The 18,847-nt window shown below is 38.5% G+C and overlaps 1 protein-coding gene across 2 annotated transcripts in view; it reads right to left on the bottom strand.

Annotated features, from left to right (window-relative positions):
* lrrc1 (leucine rich repeat containing 1) overlaps positions 1–18,847 on the bottom strand; it is a 115,294-nt gene that overhangs the window by 87,713 nt on the left and 8,734 nt on the right. For both annotated transcript variants that reach the window (XM_079855501.1, XM_079855502.1), the window contains exons 2-4: positions 6,930–7,047; positions 4,250–4,328; positions 3,657–3,746 (exon numbers count right to left, since the gene is read on the bottom strand). In XM_079855501.1, coding sequence (XP_079711627.1) covers positions 3,657–3,746; positions 4,250–4,328; positions 6,930–7,047 — 287 coding nt within the window. The remainder of the gene's footprint in view (positions 1–3,656; positions 3,747–4,249; positions 4,329–6,929; positions 7,048–18,847) is intronic.

Raw genomic sequence — 18,847 nt, 5'->3', positions numbered from 1 at the left:
AGATGTCCCAGTCTATTGTGATTGGTCTACTCTGCTCTGATTGGTCAGATGTCCCAGTCTATTGTGATTGGTCTACTCTGCTCTGATTGGTCAGATGGTCCAGTCTGTTGTGATTGGTCTACTCTGCTCTGATTGGTCAGATGGTCCAGTCTATTGTGATTGGTCTACTCTGCTCTGATTGGTCAGATGGTCCAGTCTGTTGTGATTGGTCTACTCTGCTCTGATTGGTCAGATGGTCCAGTCTATTGTGATTGGTCTACTCTGCTCTGATTGGTCAGATGGTCCAGTCTGTTGTGATTGGTCTACTCTGCTCTGATTGGTCAGATGGTCCAGTCTATTGTGATTGGTCTACTCTGCTCTGATTGGTCAGATGATCCAGTCTATTGTGATTGGTCTACTCTGCTCTGACTGGCCAGGTGACCCAGTCTATTGTGATTGGTCTACTCTGCTCTGATTGGCCAGGTGATCCAGTCTATTGTGATTGGTCTACTCTGCTCTGATTGGCCAGATGACCCAGTCCATTGTGATTGATCTACTCTGCTCTGATTGGTCAGATGATCCAGTCTATTGTGATTGGTCTACTCTGCTCTGATTGGCCAGATGACCCAGACTATTGTGATTGGTCTACTCTGCTCTGATTGGCCAGGTGACCCAGTCTATTGTGATTGGTCTACTCTGCTCTGATTGGCCAGATGACCCAGACTATTGTGATTGGTCTACTCTGCTCTGATTGACCAGATGACCCAGTCCATTGTGATTGATCTACTCTGCTCTGATTGGTCAGATGGTCCAGTCTATTGTGATTGGTCTACTCTGCTCTGATTGGTCAGATGGTCCAGTCTATTGTGATTGGTATACTCTGCTCTGATTGGCCAGATGGTCCAGTCTATTGTGATTGGTCTACTCTGCTCTGATTGGCCAGATGGTCCAGTCTATTGTGATTGGTCTACTCTGCTCTGATTGGCCAGATGGTCCAGTCTATTGTGATTGGTCTACTCTGCTCTGATTGGCCAGATGGTCCAGTCTATTGTGATTGGTCTACTCTGCTCTGATTGGCCAGATGGTCCAGTCTATTGTGATTGGTCTACTCTGCTCTGATTGGTCAGATGGTCCAGTCTATTGTGACTGGTCTACTCTGCTCTGATTGGTCAGATGGCCCAGTCTATTGTGATTGGTCTACTCTGTTCTGATTGGTCCGATGGCCCAGTCTATTGTGATTGGTCTACTCTGCTCTGATTGGCCAGATGGTCCAGTCTATTGTGATTGGTCTACTCTGCTCTGATTGGCCAGATGGTCCAGTCTATTGTGATTGGTCTACTCTGCTCTGATTGGCCAGATGGTCCAGTCTATTGTGATTGGTCTACTCTGCTCTGATTGGCCAGATGGTCCAGTCTATTGTGATTGGTCTACTCTGCTCTGATTGGCCAGATGGTCCAGTCTATTGTTATTGGTCTACTCTGCTCTGATTGGCCAGATGGTCCAGTCTATTGTGACTGGTCTACTCTGCTCTGATTGGTCAGATGACACAGTCTGTTGTGATTGGTCTACTCTGCTCTGATTGGTCAGATGGCTCAGTTTGTTGTGATTGGTCTTCTCTGCTCTGATTGGTCAGATGGCCCAGTCTATTGTGATTGGTCTACTCTGTTCTGATTGGTCCGATGGCCCAGTCTGTTGTGATTGGTCGATAGCTTACAGTGCGTGTTGGAAACCAAACGCTCTATCATATCTGAATTTAGGCTCTTCCTCAACACTTGTTGCTCAGTAATATGAACAGTAATGACGTTCATGTTCAGCCAATGAAGACCATAGGCTGGCATTATGTAAATTTGTTATAAACCTACGCAGGTTCATCAGGAAGTGAGACTGGAATCACTGACGACTCGTTTCAGGCAGTGCAAAATCGCTTCTTTCTTTTGGGAGATGAAAACTTCGAGATCTTGATCTTTGAGATTTTGCGACCTTTTACATTCACAAACAGCTCTATTACATGCTTTTCCCGAAAAAATAATAATAGGGGCACTATTAAAGGCTCACTGAAGTGCCTTGGATCGCGCAGCTTTGTTTGATGCGTTGACGTAATTTCCACTGAAACATAAGCTAAGGCGGGACATACTGAATGGCTCCTCCCCCTTTTCAAATAGCCAATAGTGTTTAGTTTCCCTCACAGACTGACAGCACAATGGAAGTGAATCCCAGCGCCGATGAAATGTTGGATTCAATAGTAGAAATGTGAATAAATTCAAGCTATTTTATTCTTAACCAAAGTACAGTTGGAAAACAGAATAAAACACAAGCGTTTGAGCAACCGAACACACACTCCAACCCCTATTGCTCTGTGACGTGTCAACGGTCGCTTTGGCCAGGTGGCGTTTATAGCACAGGGGGCGGAGCTTCAGATTCTAGAGAGCATTTGATTGGACAGAAGAAGTGATGAGAAGCTGAAGTCCAGGATGATGTCATAAAAATCTCTGATCCATATTAGCGAAAGGGCGAGACTGTAAGTTTTAAATGCTTATATCTCCTAAATGTGAATTTTGTCATTGTTTTGGAACACATCAGCTTATTCATAACCTTAAATGTGCTCTAAGCGATGTCATGTTTTTTAGGTCAAAACATTTTTTGTCACATCCAGCAAACATCTCCTCACTATCCGCGAGCTGCCTGTCCCCTGAACACACTGTAAAAAAACGTGGTCTCTGTAGACAGCCCAGGCTCCACAAACGGCAAGAAAAACAACCTGGCCCAGCCTGGACCACGAAACATAACAGTGATCCAGCCAATAACCGTCAAGAATGATTTCTTGGTGGGGGGGTTAGTGCACGTGGACATGAAGGGGGGTGTGGGGAGTGGAGGAGAGAGAAGCATGAAGAGGGAAGTTAGCTAGAGGAGAGGTGTCCTTGACCACGACAACGACTAACGTTAAAAATTTATATTCGAGAATTTTAATATGGCCGACACACGACCAAAGAGACGACGTTCCGATGAACAAATAACAAAGAAAAGGGAAAAGGAGAAGGAACGCGCGAAGTCCCGAATTTACATCGGAGAAGCGTTCAAAAGGTGGCGAGAACTCCAGCGGGAGAAGGGCTTCCAATCCGACATTCAGGTGGCTCTGTTTGTGCTGGACAGGTGTGTAAATCCAGTTTGTTTTTTCTAAATGGTTCATGACTGTTTCAGGAAGCACGGAAGGGAGAGGGAGGGAACGGGATGAGGAGGAGGGAGGGTCGAGCTAGCCTCCGTTTTGTTTGACAATACTTCGAACGTCAACAAGAAGTGACGTCACCAAACATCACTTAGAGCAGCTTTAAGGCTAACATATTCATTCTCAAAGCTAAAAAACGTAAGTTTTGATTTCAGGGGGCCTTTAACGAAACTGATTTGAAAATGTGGATCAACTTTCTGAGATCAGAGTCATCGTTTTAGATCATCATGGGATGATTATTACAGTAGCTATTCAGAGCTTTTCAGATACCGATACAGGGAAGAAAGACGTCATGACTAGAGTGAATAACAGTAAATGAAGTGAGTCCATATAAATCAAACCCTGCTGATATCATAAGAGAAAATATCCCTCTAGAGATTGCAAACAAACGAGAGTGCATGAAAAACTGGATTGCAGCTGACAGATGCTCAACAGAGGAGAGAAAAATACTTACTTTCCGATGTTGTCTGGAAGTGCTTGTAAAGAAATGTCATTGATGGAAAGGCATGTTAAATTCTGTAATTCCGAAAAACTTTCTGGCAACCTGAAACAAAACAAAAACAAACATAAAACTCACAGTTCACACCGGGAATGACAGACAGATAAATAACTGACATGATCACTCACTACTCTATATTAATGACAACATTAATCATGAACAAAAAATGCTAACAAGAAAGATCTGCCAGTAAACTAAGCCATATGGTGGTTTGGTAAAACATTAACCAGAGAATACAACGGCAGTCAAGCATTGTATAATCCAGCAAAATGGGGAACAAACTGGCAAACTGGGCCACTGGATCCAGTGCTAATGCATAACGCATGACCTGTCAAGCACAGCACGGCTATTAGGATATCGTCAATAAACCATATTTTGTGTGGTGAATTACACATGCAATTAAGACTCGTTTAAAGAAGCACCCAGGCCCAATGCAAGTAATAATATATTTTATAATATTTTATGCAATAAAACAGCATATATTAGGCTTTTTAAAATTATATGTGCGTAGTTATGCAGAATCAGAATATGAAATGCACATCAATTACCTTGTCAAAGGATTTCCGCTAAAATCTGCTACTTGGAGGGTTTTACAGTATGAAATGCTTTCAGGGAGTTCCATAATGTCTGTGAGGGAAAAGAGGAAACAGATGTAATACACTTACAACAATATAAACCAAAACCTCGAGAGCTGCCCATTTTAAGGCATCATTGGGACACTTCCAACATGACGGCAGAGATATCTTTTCCCCATCTAGCTCAACATTATACATTTTTGTACTTTGTAGAGCGTTGTTGGTGATCTATCACTGCATGACTTCACCAATTCTTGTAGATTTTTTTGTTTTTTAACAAATTCAATTTAATCTACAAAACCACATCTTGCAGACTAACGTTTAATCGAGGATTAGGGGGCAACCCTATTAAAAACAAGAGTGAACTATTGATATAAATCGATTGATTAAATATAAAGCACATTTGTTTATTGCGATCTATACACATATTTAAAGTCCCCCCGTAGTCAATTTTATCTTTTAAAACTCACCTTTGATCATTAAAATTACATATTTAAAAAAAAAATTCCTTGAAAATTATTCATGCCTTAAAATATCTTGAATGTAACTCGACACCCTTGCCTCATTTAGTATGCGCGGTTCTATGAATATGCAAATGAGCCCCGCCTCCACTCACTCACTCAGCTCAGAGATCCACTCGTTGACGATCACACGTTGATCTGATTGGTTACAAGGTAGTTTGTGACGTCAGAAACACCAGCGATTTCAAAGTGTGTTTTTGATTCCCTTTGGTTCACTGCAGTTTTTTAAAGGAACACGCTGACTTTTTGGGACTTTATCTTATTCACTGTATCCCCCAGAGTTAGATAAGTCCACACATACCCTTCTCATCTCCGTGTGTGCCGTAACTCTGTCTGACGCTCCCACCGCTAGCCTAGCTTAGCACAAAGACTGGAGGTAAATGGCTCCAGCTAGCACACTGCTCCCAATAAGTGACAAAATAACGCCAACATTTTCCTATTTACATGTTGTGATTTGTATAGTCACAGCGTGTACAAATAACAAGGTCACATGAGACTCAGCCATCTTCTAACCGTATACATACTGGGAACTATATTCTCAGAAGGCGAAGCACTGCTACTTCTGCGGAGTGATTTACTCCAACTCTGAGAACTCTCTGCTCCTCACCACAGCGCTACAGATCATTGACAAATATTTTTTCTTGTAAAATGTTGTAATCTGAGTTTTCAACAGGAATTTCAATGCTGAACATGATTAAATTAAAAATGAGTTGAACTAATGTGGTCTTGACAGCTTCAACATAAGCACATCCCATCGATCGGCGACCTCACAGCTCACAGGAGGTCCGTCTTTACACGTTTTTTTCAAAGTCAAACGCCCATAGAGAAACTGAATGGGATTTGTACTTTCAGAAGCCAACTGTTGCGCTCTGGTTGTTGCTATGTGTGCAGTGGACAGCAAGGTAGCTCACAAGGGTTTGGAAAATAGCCAGTATTTCAATCATTTATGTGCCTGCCATAAAAATGTGCCGTAACTAAGAGAGATCAGAGTTTAACTAGAATATGATGTCAATTTATAAGGCAGGCACTTCCCAGGTGAGAGCATAAACTGCTCTTAAAGGGACAGTTCACCCAAAAATGAAAATTATGTCGTAATTTATTCACGCTCATGTCATTCCAAATATATATATATATATATACACAGTAAAAAACAAAAATTATTGACACCAGATATAATGTTTGATATTGTTTTACTAGTGTGTGCAGGACACTATAGTTAATTTATGCAAGTGAGAAGAGCAAAATAAAGAAAACTCTGACATGTTACACCCAAAAATTCTTCATACAGTGACTACCAGTAAAATTTATAAAAATTTGGGAGCAAAAATGATTCGGACACTTTGACCTGATCATGTTTTGCTGAAGTGTGTTTTCTTTAATTGCTAATGCTCTTTTTACACACAGACTGAACTAAATGAAGCATTGCTTGGTGATTGGTTGAGCTAAACTGGTATTATCTAATTGTGTAGTTAAATTTAACAGCTGACAGATATTCAACATAATTCATGTGTGAGACAGTCTAACAGAAGGACGGACAAAACCAGTGAAATATCAACTGATCTGATGACTCTGAGTAATATTTTATTACCATTTTATAAACCATAGCGAATAAACTGTGATAATGTTGAAGGTTTTTGAATACATTTTGGTTTGACTGAATATTTTAAAGGTCATTCGACCCCATCGACTTTCATTGTATGAACCATAAAATCAACAATTAATTTTTTTTAAATATCCTCTTTGGTTTTCATAGAAGAAAGTAAGTCATACAGGTTTAGAGAGACATGAAGGAGAGTAAATGATGGCAGAATTATAAGCTTTTTATGAAATATCCCAGTGCATTTAAAACCACGAGACACCACAAACCATGAAGTCTAGTTTTAAAAATGGCGCTTGAACAAATACAGTAAAAATAGCCGAAACGAAAACTAAATTTCGGGCGTGGATACGCTGGGAATTACTATGAACGGCGCTGAAATGTTGTGTAATTGCTGAGCACAGAAAACCAGCAGCTGAAATATGTTGGGCGTATGCTGGAAGCGTGTGGGAAGGGCAAGACACACACGAGGCCAAAGTTTCTCACACACGTACAGTAATTAAACAGTGGTCTGATAGACCAGAGAGCTCCTCACCGTTTCTGGAGATGTCGAGCTCTACGAGCAGGTTGAAGTTCGCTATATCCCCCGGCAGCCGCTGGATCTCATTGTCGCTCAGGCCAAGTTTTCTAAGCCTAGTCAAATTGAAAAATGGCTGAAACAGAGAAAGAAACAACAATCAGTTCAGATTAGCGACACACAGTCATCAATACATTGTTGTCAAGTCAAGTCACCTTTATTTATATAGCGCTTTTTACAATAAGGATTGTTTCAAAGCATATTTACAGTGATAACAGGAAAATAATGCAACAAAGTTACAGCAGATCTAGAAGAAAACAGCATCTTAGTCCAGCTTAAGAAAGTTCAGTGATGGTTCATTTCTGTTGTAAAATGTTATTAATTTAGTTCATATATATAAATATTTCACAATATTACTGTTTATTGTTTTTTATCAAATAAATGCAGCTTTGGTGAGCAGAAGATACTTCTTTTAAAAACATTAAAAAATCTTCCTGACCCCAAACTTCTGAACGGTAGTGTATACATTTATATATATGGAGAAAACGGTGCTGCCATCGTCCAGCTCAGTTCAGTTCTCATATAACGGTGTCAATGCAGGTAGATCAATAATAATGTTGAATATTAAATGTCCCCAACTAAGCAAGTCGAAAGCCAAAGGTGACAGTGGCAAGGAACCAAAACTAACAAGTTGTGTTATATATTGGATGATTGAAGGTCTAGTGTTTGTGTAATGCGATGACCTTTAAAGGGTCAGATCTCCCAAAAATTAAAACTCTGTCATTTTCTGACCCTCATGTATTTCCACACTGTAGGACTTCTCAGATTGTTTTATTTTTTTCCATGCAAATAAATCAATGGTGACCAAAAGTGTTTAGTTACCACCATTGGTCCTACTTTATATTATGATTCTTTAACTACTATGCACTTATGTATAAAAAAGTATTATTTGATAATGCTTACATTTGAAATACATATTGCAAACCAGTTTTGAGGGGAATGCGGGTAAGGTTAGGACAGGTTTGCTGGTGTGGATAGGTTAAGTGAGGGTTAATGGGTAAGGGAAGGTCAACAGTGTAATTATAGTCAATATGCAGTTACACTTACAGTACAAGCAGGGTTTTTTATTTTTTATTTATTTAAGTACATTGTGAAAACATAAGTGCATTGTATCAAAATATTCATTAAACTGTTAGTACATAGTAGTTTAAAACACATTTATTAATATAAAATGTGTCCCCAAATATCTTTTGTGTTCTCCAGAAGACTTGCATACAGGTTTGGAATAACGAGGGTGAATAAATTATGCCGTAATTTAAATATTTTGGCTGAACTATCTCCAGCTTATTGAATTAAAAAAGATGATGGAAACGCCAAGATGCGCCCAAAAACCATAACATCCACATCAAAGACTTATGGGATGAAAACATGGGATGGAAATGGTGGAAACATGAGATGGATTTATTTGATTTAATATTAAAATTTTCCACACAAGTTTAATTGACAACTTTGGACAAAAACATGGAATACTAGATTATTACATAATGAATATTAGGCAGTACACACCATTTAGGCTAATACAGACTTTTTTTTTTATTAATAAAGGGAACAAGTTGTCATCGTTGTCTCATAACCAAAACACTTAGCATGTAAATGTGCCGCTCATTTATCATCTAGCTAAATAATGACTTTACATTCCCTGATCAATATTGTGAAAAAACATTGTAGGTCAAGTCGAGTGCAATGCATTGTGGGGTTCACGCAGTACGCTGCACATGTTCCTTGCACACAGAACATTACTATACTACAACTGCAGAAATAGTAAAGAGCGGTACATGAGAGTATGATATTCTGAACATTCCCTATGCATTATGGGTAGCCTAATTCTGATGCTCTACTGACTCATATTTGAGTATTGTTGATGTGCTGGTCTAGAAATACAAGAAACTCCCCATGCAAACGTGGTACAAACCGAACCGAGTGTCCCACAATCAATTCACACAAAGACACAAAACTAGTTAAAAAGGTTAGCAATTACTAATGTCCAGTGGCCTGGCAAAAGCAGCTCAGTGTGTGGCTCTCTGTGATGTAATCTGCTATTCATGTGTCTCTGACCTACTTGTTGAGTTCCTCCCACCTCTCGCTGGCACCATGGAGGATGCTGGGAAAACTGCATGTAAGCACCCCATAAAACAGCACAATCAGATGGAGGCCTTCAGCAACTTCCTGCATGTGTTCAACTTCAAGAAACTTTTGCATTCAAGTTGATCCTGTCGTATTCAAACCTTACAGACCAACTTTTTCCATCCTTAATTACACAGACAAAGGGAATCATTAAGAAATTTAGCATTCTGGTTCCGCTTCCAATGATTCTATTAAAGCGGATTTCTAATGCTATTTCATGCATTCTGACTTATTATTACACGGCTCTGTGGAATACTTGATTCTGATTGGTCAATCGCGCCATCCAGCGGTGTGATATTCCCAAATAACAACCTCTGAGAACAGAAACACAGGGGTCACTGAAGTCAGCAGCGCTAGGAACAGTTTTTCTTTGTGGAAGTTTTGCATTTGGTGAATAAAATATCAAAACTCAGTAAAATCAATATTTTGTGTACATTTATTTAATTATGCCATCCAGTATCGTGGACTCGCTCTCTCGTTTCATACAAACGCAGCGGCGGCCATTTTGTGACTATTGTTTTGTACACTGTTGGATTATGAGATACAAACAGGTACGATTTTAAAACAGTTTAATCTGAAATCAATATCTCTTATCGCCATCATCATTTATGTGGTGAAATGCTGTGTAATAAGTGTTATAAACTGTATCTCTTAAATGTCCGTCTAGTTTGAAACTGCTCTCTCCGTGGATGCTTTGTGTTTAAAGACCTAATAAAAATATTTAATCTCAGATCAATATTTCGTGTCTAATTATTTACTTATGTGGCAAGTGTCCGCGTAATAAGCGGGATAATGTACATCCAGCCGGTTGTTATCTCAGAATAAACCCCTTCAGGTGTGTGTGTGTGTGTGTGTGTGTGTGTGTGTGTGTGTGTGTGTGTGTGTGTGTGTGTGTGTGTGTGTGTGTGTGTGTGTGTGTGAGTGAGTGAGTGAGTGAGTGTGTTATCTCAGAATAACCCCCTTCAGGTGTGTGTGTGTGAGAGAGTAAGTGAGTGAGTGTGTTATCTCAGAATAACCCCCTTCAGTGTGTGTGTGTGTGTGTGTGTGTGTGTGTGTGTGTGTGTGTGTGTGTGTGTGTGTGTGTGTGAGAGAGTGAGTGAGTGAGTGAGTGAGTGAGTGAGTGAGTGTGTTATCTCAGAATAACCCCCTTCAGGTGTGTGTGTGTGAGAGAGTGAGTGAGTGAGTGAGTGAGTGTGTTATCTCAGAATAACCCCCTTCAGGTAGGTGTGTGTGTGTGTGTGTGTGTGTGTGTGTGTGTGTGTGTGTGTGTGTGTGTGTGTGTGTGTGTGTGTGTGTGTGTGTGTGTGTGTGTGTGTGTGTGAGAGTGAGTGAGTGAGTGAGTGAGTGTGTTATCTCAGAATAACCCCCTTCAGGTGTGTGTGTGTGAGAGAGTGAGTGAGTGAGTGTGTTATCTCAGAATAACCCCCTTCAGGTGTGTGTGTGTGTGTGTGTGTGTGTGTGTGTGTGTGTGTGTGTGTGTGTGTGAGAGAGAGAGAGAGTGAGTGAGTCAGTGAGTGAGTGTGTGTTATCTCAGAATAACCCCCTTCAGGTGTGTGTGTGTGTGTGTGTGTGTGTGTGTGTGTGTGTGTGTGTGTGTGTGTGTGTGCGTGTGTGCGTGTGTGTGTGTGTGTGAGTGTTATCTCAGAATAAACCCCTTCATGCTGATGAAGATCTGATCCTGATCACTCTGACAGGTTTATTCTGAGATAACAACCGACTGGATGTACATTATCTCTTACTTAACACTGTTAACTTAACACTTAACACTTAACACAGGATTCACATAAGTTTCGGAAAGTTTTTTTCCGAGTATGGCCCTGTATGACGTCATAAAGGGCGTAATTCCTTGTATGGGCACTTCTCCCGGAAGAGCACGCACACACACACACATCAACCAGAGCAAGAGCATGAGCAACGCCCATCAATGGGCGTCATTCGGGTTACGGAAGCCGTCGGCAGCGCTGCCATTTTGTTTTTAGACCACAAAATCAACAAGGTCACCAAAGAAGTGTGTTTTTGGTTGTGAGGGAAAGATAACCTTATTCAGCCTCCCAAAGAACCAGCGTTAGGAGAACAGTGGATGCAGAGAGTTTTTCCGGGTCAGCAACGGAGTTGTGCAAGTGTGTTTGTTTCTCCCCGGCATTTCGGTGACAAATGTTTAATAAACAAGGCCCAGTTCGACACGGGATTTGCAGATCGTTTGAAAATGAAAGATGGAGCAGTTCCAGCGATAAAATATCTCGGTCATGGGTCGGAATTGCAGGCGGTAACCAAGTAACATCAAATGTCTGTGTTTTGTTGGCAATCGGCGAGTACGTGAATATAAACAGGGTTTGAAATTAACTTTTTCACTCACCGTCCAATTTGGCTACTAAATCTTAAAAAAAAATTCGTACCACAGGAGCTTGGAAATATTTTAGTTATTGGAACGCTTTTTGGGCGGAACTAAAGCTGTTTACACGACACTGTTTTCAACTAAAAACGTACAACTTTTTATGCGTTATGGCCTTCATTTATACAACAACAGCGTTTTGGGTTCCTGAAAACACAAACACCTTTTTTACCCATGTATCCTTGTATTGTAATAAATAAGGTTATGACACCCAACATTTTTGATACCAGCAAAATGTAACAATTCTCGATTTCAATTTCAATCCCACAGCTAAAACTACTAATATAAATTTCAAAGATAATTAAAGACAAGTAAACAGTCATTAATAAAACGAGAACAAATAATTAAACTACAAGCAATAGCACAAATAAATAAATACAAAGGAACAAAGATACAAATTAAGTAAACAGTGCCTTTTAGGAAGGTCTAACAGTAGTTTCCAGGTACAGAAACTGAAAAAAGTAATCAAAATGTAAAATAACACTGCATAGAATCTTCACTGTACAAATTAAAGGTTAATACTTTAATTAAAATTACAGAAACGTTATTCAGTGAAAAACAGAGAGTGATTTCTTGTCTTTTGTAGTTTGATTAACATTAAAATACAGACAGCATCAGGAATATTAGGCTACTGTCGCTTTAAGACTAATGCACGGATCCAATATAATGATACACATGCGTTCCTTCTCTACTGTTCACTTACGACATGACCGAATAGGTTTACTCGGATACTCACAAAGGGCATTTTGAGTTAAATCTGTGTGAATTTGTCCGTTTAGGCGCAGGGAGACATGAAAGAATTCATTTTTATTATTTGCACAGTATGAGACGCGCAAGGTAGACAACATGACGACCAATTATAGTATATATTATAATAGTATAACAGTTATATTATTAACTAGTGTTGGGGAAAGTTACTTTTAAAAGTAATGCTTTACTCCTTAAAAAAAAGTAACTAATTTATAATTAATTACTTTTAATGGATTGTAATGTGCTGTATTATTTTTTCTCACCTGTGCTCTGCTTGTGTTTGTTAATAAAAAAGACAAAAAAGACAAAAAAAGGTTTCTCAGATAGCCTAATTTGTTGTAAATTTAAAAGTAATGGACTTTAGTTACTTGAAAAAAGCAATCGGATTAGTGATTACATAACATTACCCTAACACTGTTAATAACTATATTCGTAAATGTAACATTTGAGTATATAAAAACATGATGTTTAAGAAATGAGTTTAAATACCTTTAGATTAAAGGTGGATTGCTCAAATATTTCTTTGTCTAATTGTCTGATGAAGAGCTGTGCTGCTCGAAACATCACACTGTAATGTTCTGGTGAGCCCAATAATTTTGCTGTTGTGGGAGCAACAAAAGCTGACTTTGTATTGTATTGTTTTGTCCTGGTGTGTAAAATTTCATGTTTTGCATAACCTTGCTTGTTTGAGTCCTTTCTGCCTCACAATAATAGGACCTGCTTTTTCACAGTCCATATAGAGTGCATTAGTGCCCGATACACATCCACTTTTTCAGCGTTGGTTCCGGAAGTGTTTTTTTCATTCTTTTTTCCCTTAGGCATTAAAAAAAAAAAAAAAAAAAAAAAGTCTTCACTAGAGTGTTAGAAGCAGAAACCAAAACAAACAGCTTAGAGGTGAATCACAGCACAAAAAAATAAAAGGTACAAGACTATGCACTTAAACTGCTTTAATGAGGGGAAGAACTACAATCCCAAGAAGCATTGCGAATCAAATTGTTGAAAACAATGGAGAAATTTAAAACTATTAATTTAAAGTTGTTGATCATATCTATTGAAACAATATATTTTATTACAGAATATGCACTTACAAAAGGTTTGGTTATAATTGGGAAATTTTCTGTACAGCATCATGGGTAACGTAGTTTTTCATTTCAACACAAATTAAATGCGATTATTTTAAAAAATAAATTCTAATAATGCGGGCTGATGGCAAAAACCAACAAATAAACTTGGATTGAGGAGAAAATATATATATTTTTATTATTCAGGTAAGATTTACAACTGTGTTGGACATCCAGCAGAGAACGGTGTGAAATTGACTTCAGAAACGGACTGCTCTTTGAGTTCCATGCAATAAATGAAAAATGCATTGCGTTTCACAGAGCATTTCAAACACAGTCTGCCAAAGCATCTGAAGACCTTCATGGTGATTTACAGGAAGCCACAACAAAGGGGAGCAATTTTGGACATCATAGTGTAAAAAAAAAAGTGTGCAAATAATTTCATATGCCTCAACTTGCATGGACAGTTAGAGCTAAACTATGAGATTTATAGAAATGGATCTCTTAAATTAAAAAAATTAAGCCTTATTAATTCCACTTATGCCGTCCCAACCCTGACCTTTACTATTTACTTTCTTCCATTAAACACACACACACAAAAAAAAGAATATCAAAGCTTCTCATTTCAATATAACAAAACTGGATGATGATCGAATTACACTGCCAAGCACTTTGAAGTTATACAATAGCTTTGTGTGAGGAAAAGCACAAAATGTAGGTTTTGTGCACAGATAATCATCCTCTCTGCTATGGATCAGATCATTTACTGACATTTAAATTACACTGGTATTGTACAGGCATTAAGGTGGTTTATATAGTACCTATCTGACAGTTACCATTTTATTTATTTACACAGGGAATTATCCAAGTTAATGTCGGTAAATTACGGAGTGCCACAAGGCTCTGTTTTAGGCCCTCTTCTATTTTCAATATTCATGCTGTCCCTTGATAATATTATTAGAAAACATGTCAGTTAGTTTCCACTTTTAGTTTCCATTAGTGTCCACTATTATCCTGACGATACTCAGTTATATTTCATCATGACCAGATGAAATCTCTAAATATCTAAGTTGACAGAGTGTGTTAAAGATATTTAAAAAAAAAAAAAAAAAGAGATAATTGGATGACCAGAAATTTTCTTCTATTAAATGCAGATAAGACTAATATTATTTATTGGACCAAAAACCTGTACATAGAATCTCTTTGCATGTAGAAGGAAGGATTTACTCTTACTTCATCATCCACAGTTAAAGACCTGGATGTTATATTACACAGCAACTCATCTTATGTTACAAAAACAGCTTTCCACCTCAGAAACATCACTAAGCTCTGGAACATGTTATCTATTTCTGATGCACAAAAGATAGTACATGCATTCATGACCTCTAGACTAGATTACTGTAATGCATTACTAGGTGATTGTCCTGCATCCTCAATAAACAAGCTACAGCTAGTCAAAAATTCAGCTGCTCGAGGGACATATTGTTTACAAGTTGCTTTACTGACGTCATTCCGCGATTAAAACACAGATTGAGCGATTACATGAGACGATTCATTTCAGCACGTTGTACTGTATCTTTCAACATTCCTTCTGATGTCATTTTTGTGATTTATTGGGTGGGTAACACAATGTTTGGTGACGTTTTGTTCATGTATCAACTGAAAACAGATTGAAAGATTTTGAGGAAAACATTCCAGGATTGTTCTCCATATAGTGTCTTCAATGGGGTCCAACGGGTTGAAGGTCCAGATGTGAGTTTCAGTGCAGCTTCAAAGTCTCGACACGATCCAGCCGAGGAATAAGAGTCTCATCTAGACAAACCAGCAGACATTTCTAAACAAAATAAAAATGTATATACTTTTAACCACAAATGCTCGTCTTGCACGTCCACAACTTCACGCATTACGTAATCATGTTCGTGACGTAGGCGGAAACTGTCGAGTAGAATGAAAAACTCCATCTCATTTTCTCCTCCAACTTCAAAAATCATCCGACAATGTTTTACCTTTTATTTATTTTTATTTTTTTGGTAAATGGCGTTTGACTTCGTCTTTGCACGTTCGCTTTGTAAACACTGGGTCTGTTCTTGCTCCTACGTCACGCTTGACCTTTCAACCTGATTACGTAATGCGTGTCGCATCACAGCTAGTGCAAGACCAGCATTTGTGGTTAAAAAGTATATAAATGTTTATTTTTGTTATAAAATGTCCGCTGGTTTGTCTAGATAAGACTCTTATTCCTCGGCTGGATCGTGTCGAGACTCTGAAGCTGCACTGAAACTCACATCTGGACCTTCGACCCGTTGGACTCCATTGAAGACACTATATGGAGAAAAACCCTGGAATGTTTTCCTCAAAAAACTTCATTTCTTTTCCACTGAAGAAAGAAAGACATGAACATCTTGGATGATGTGGGGGAGAGAAAATGATCAAGAAATGTTAATTCTGAAGTGAACTAATCCTTTAAGAATCAACATCAATTCATTAAAATGAGAATCAAGAAATCAATATTATCAAACCAGTCCTAGTTTTGTATTTTTGTTTGATAATATTCCAACATAATAACTGGAGAAACAGCAAGAAATCAATGTGACTGCCATCAAACGCATGTGTGCACAGACACAGACATCCTCGAAAAGACAAAATTATTCATTCAACTGCACTTGACCTCCTAATCTGACTTTCAGAAAGCTAACTAACCCCGTAACCAATGAAACGAAACAACCAGAAGCACAAACAGGCCATTATCAAAAAGAGAAGAACAGAAATGCTACTCTTCTTGTTTTCTGGTCCCTCTTCTCACTCTGTAATAAACACATCAGGGTTGCGCAGGAAGAAAACATCGTCTACACAATAGACACACAGAAACCTCCCAGACTGCAACAGGTACAACACACAATAGAGCTCTTTAGACTCGGAAGTTCACACCACATTCATCTCAATGCTTCCGTTACGATGGCCGCTATCGTTTATAAAAGGTTAGGAATGAAACTAGCAATCTATGAGAGGACAAAACCATCAAGTGGTATTGACGTGTTATTCGGCGGATACATTGACAAACCGGCCGCTGAGGCGTAAAACTGAACCCGTTCTTCCAGTTCATGAACCCTCCTCCAGCCTTCAGCCCGCTAATACAAGTTTACATTCACCTTTTTAAACCCCTCTGTCAATATTTGAAGCCTGATTGGAGTCAAACACAGTTAGACCCAAAGCTAACAATAACCTTCCGAATCCAAGAAGATACACATTAGGCAACATACATTTTTAATACAAATGAAAAAAAAAAATTTGTACTGGCACTTGTCAGTGCCAAATTCATTAAACATGAAACATTTCTCATATAATTTTTACCCATTTACCATATTAAAAAACTAGAGATGGCCATCAATCGGAATCTGCCTATTTTTGCTCCAAGCACACGACTGGTTTTTAGTCGGGGTGTAAAAATATATCGTGTCACAATATATCGCAAAACAAAAATTCAACAATATGTATCGCGGATAGTGACAATATGTATTGTGTATATTTCACCGAAAATAAAAATTACTGTGAGAGAAAAAAATTCAAGTTTAAAGAGTTTTAGTGTCAGTACTACATTAATCTGCTATATAATGTTGAATATAATGTATAATAGTGCAATGGGGGAATATTTGTGTATCCTAATAATGCCAAATGTCTTAAGTTACCAGTAAAAAGAGGCCTACATTATTTTAATTATATCTAGTCAGTAAAAGAGTGAAAGCATATTCGTAAGATTTTCAGCTTCAGAATCATGAATATGTTTATTCTGGTGTCTCTATTGTCCTGTGTGTTGGGTTTCAGCACAAAGTCCAAGCCTATTCACTTACACACACAATGTAACACCAAATTTAGCATTACAACAGCAGTACTTTTTGTTAACCTTATATCATATGTCTTGGAGTATCACAATAATATCGTATCGTGAGTTCAGTATCGTGATATGTATCGAATCGTGACATGAGGGTAACGTTACACCCTTAGTTTTTAGTTTTATATTGGCTGATCTCTATTTCAGGACTTGTACGCAAACTGCATTGCGATAATTTCTCAAAATGTTATCTGTGTGGGAAAATATTACAAAGTCTGTAAACAGACCAGAGATGGGACACGCAAAAAGAAGAGGAGAGCACAGAAAATACTGAACCAGGCACAGCAAGCTCCGTTCCTACGCTTAAAGTACTGGAAGAAAATTGTGAATATTGAATTGGGGGTGGGGGCTTACATTAATGTATCGCTGAAGTCTTCAGTGCTCGTCTTACCTCCGTATATTGCCTATAAAAGTAGTGTTTATAAGTGCAATTGTGTACGAAATCACTGCTGTTCCATAAGCGCCACCTACTGTCAGAGAGTGAATTTGCATTTTCATTCAATCCGCCAATTTCAATCTGCCGTTTATGTTTTGAGCAGGTGTGTTTATGTACCATAATTTAATAAAAAAAAATAAAAAAAATAGGCAATGAAAAATCATGACTACAGCCGAACTGTGTGTTTGAAATCAGGAATGGTGAGAGAACATTGTGCTTGGTACATTTTTCCTCTTCAAACTTGGGTCTTTAGCTGATAACGTTTAAATCCTGTTTGGCTATCGCTCTTCCCATAAAGTTAGCCTATGCATCAGGTCAGTCGACAGAGAGAAGATGGTCTTTTGTGGCTGTTTGAACACATTCGACCACATGAGCGGCGTCTACGCTATGAAAGCAATCCGGTCTGATGCGTTTTCGACTACCTCTGGAAGTGGCTGAAAGTGGACGAGCTCAAAACGTTTTAGACCCTGTTTACACCTGTATTTACTGTGATCCGATCCACCAAAACCCATCTTAATACCAGGAGTAAACAGGGCCTTAGGAATACTAACACAGACTGTTTAATGCAGCTCAGAGGTGGCATCATTTACACTGCAATTGCATAAATAATGCTGTTAGAATAATGTTAATATTGAAACAAATGACACTTTAAAACATGAGAAGTCAGCAAATGACTCTTAACAGGGAGTCATTCATGCAACCAATTCATTCGAACGGCTGATTCATACGGAAACAATGCTAGTGACTCCCTGTGTCTGAACAGGCCTGTCTAATTCTCACATATCTAAGTACAAAAATGCACAAAGAAAGTAGGTGAAAAGTCCCAGATGACCTACTAGAGTCTGAAATGCGAATCTGATGGACATTTCTCAACGCATTACAAGTCTGCTGTGGCTTTGTTTGACAAATCGTGTCTACAGAATATGTATCTGACAATATTCATTTCTTGTTTGTTTATCTGCTGTATAAAACCAATATCAGATATCACATTCGCAAGCATGCTGATTTTCTGGAAAAACGGCCTTCTTGCACATGATATTGCTTCAATTCTATAAAATTAAGGAAATAAATCATTTTTGCCCGCATGTTTTGAATTTTCAGGGCATTCTAGCTCCATTCTAATAGGCTTTATGTGTTTGTTTTTACAAGGTGAGTGGCATAATGTCAGCTCACACACTAGTAAACCATTACAACATTATCACAGATGATATATCTCACATAACA

The sequence above is a fragment of the Squalius cephalus genome (assembly GCF_949319135.1).
Source record: "Squalius cephalus genome assembly, chromosome: 21".
Taxonomy (NCBI): domain Eukaryota; kingdom Metazoa; phylum Chordata; class Actinopteri; order Cypriniformes; family Leuciscidae; genus Squalius; species Squalius cephalus.
Note: the sequence above shows the minus strand (reverse complement) of the source record. Positions and strands in the feature narration are given on the sequence as shown.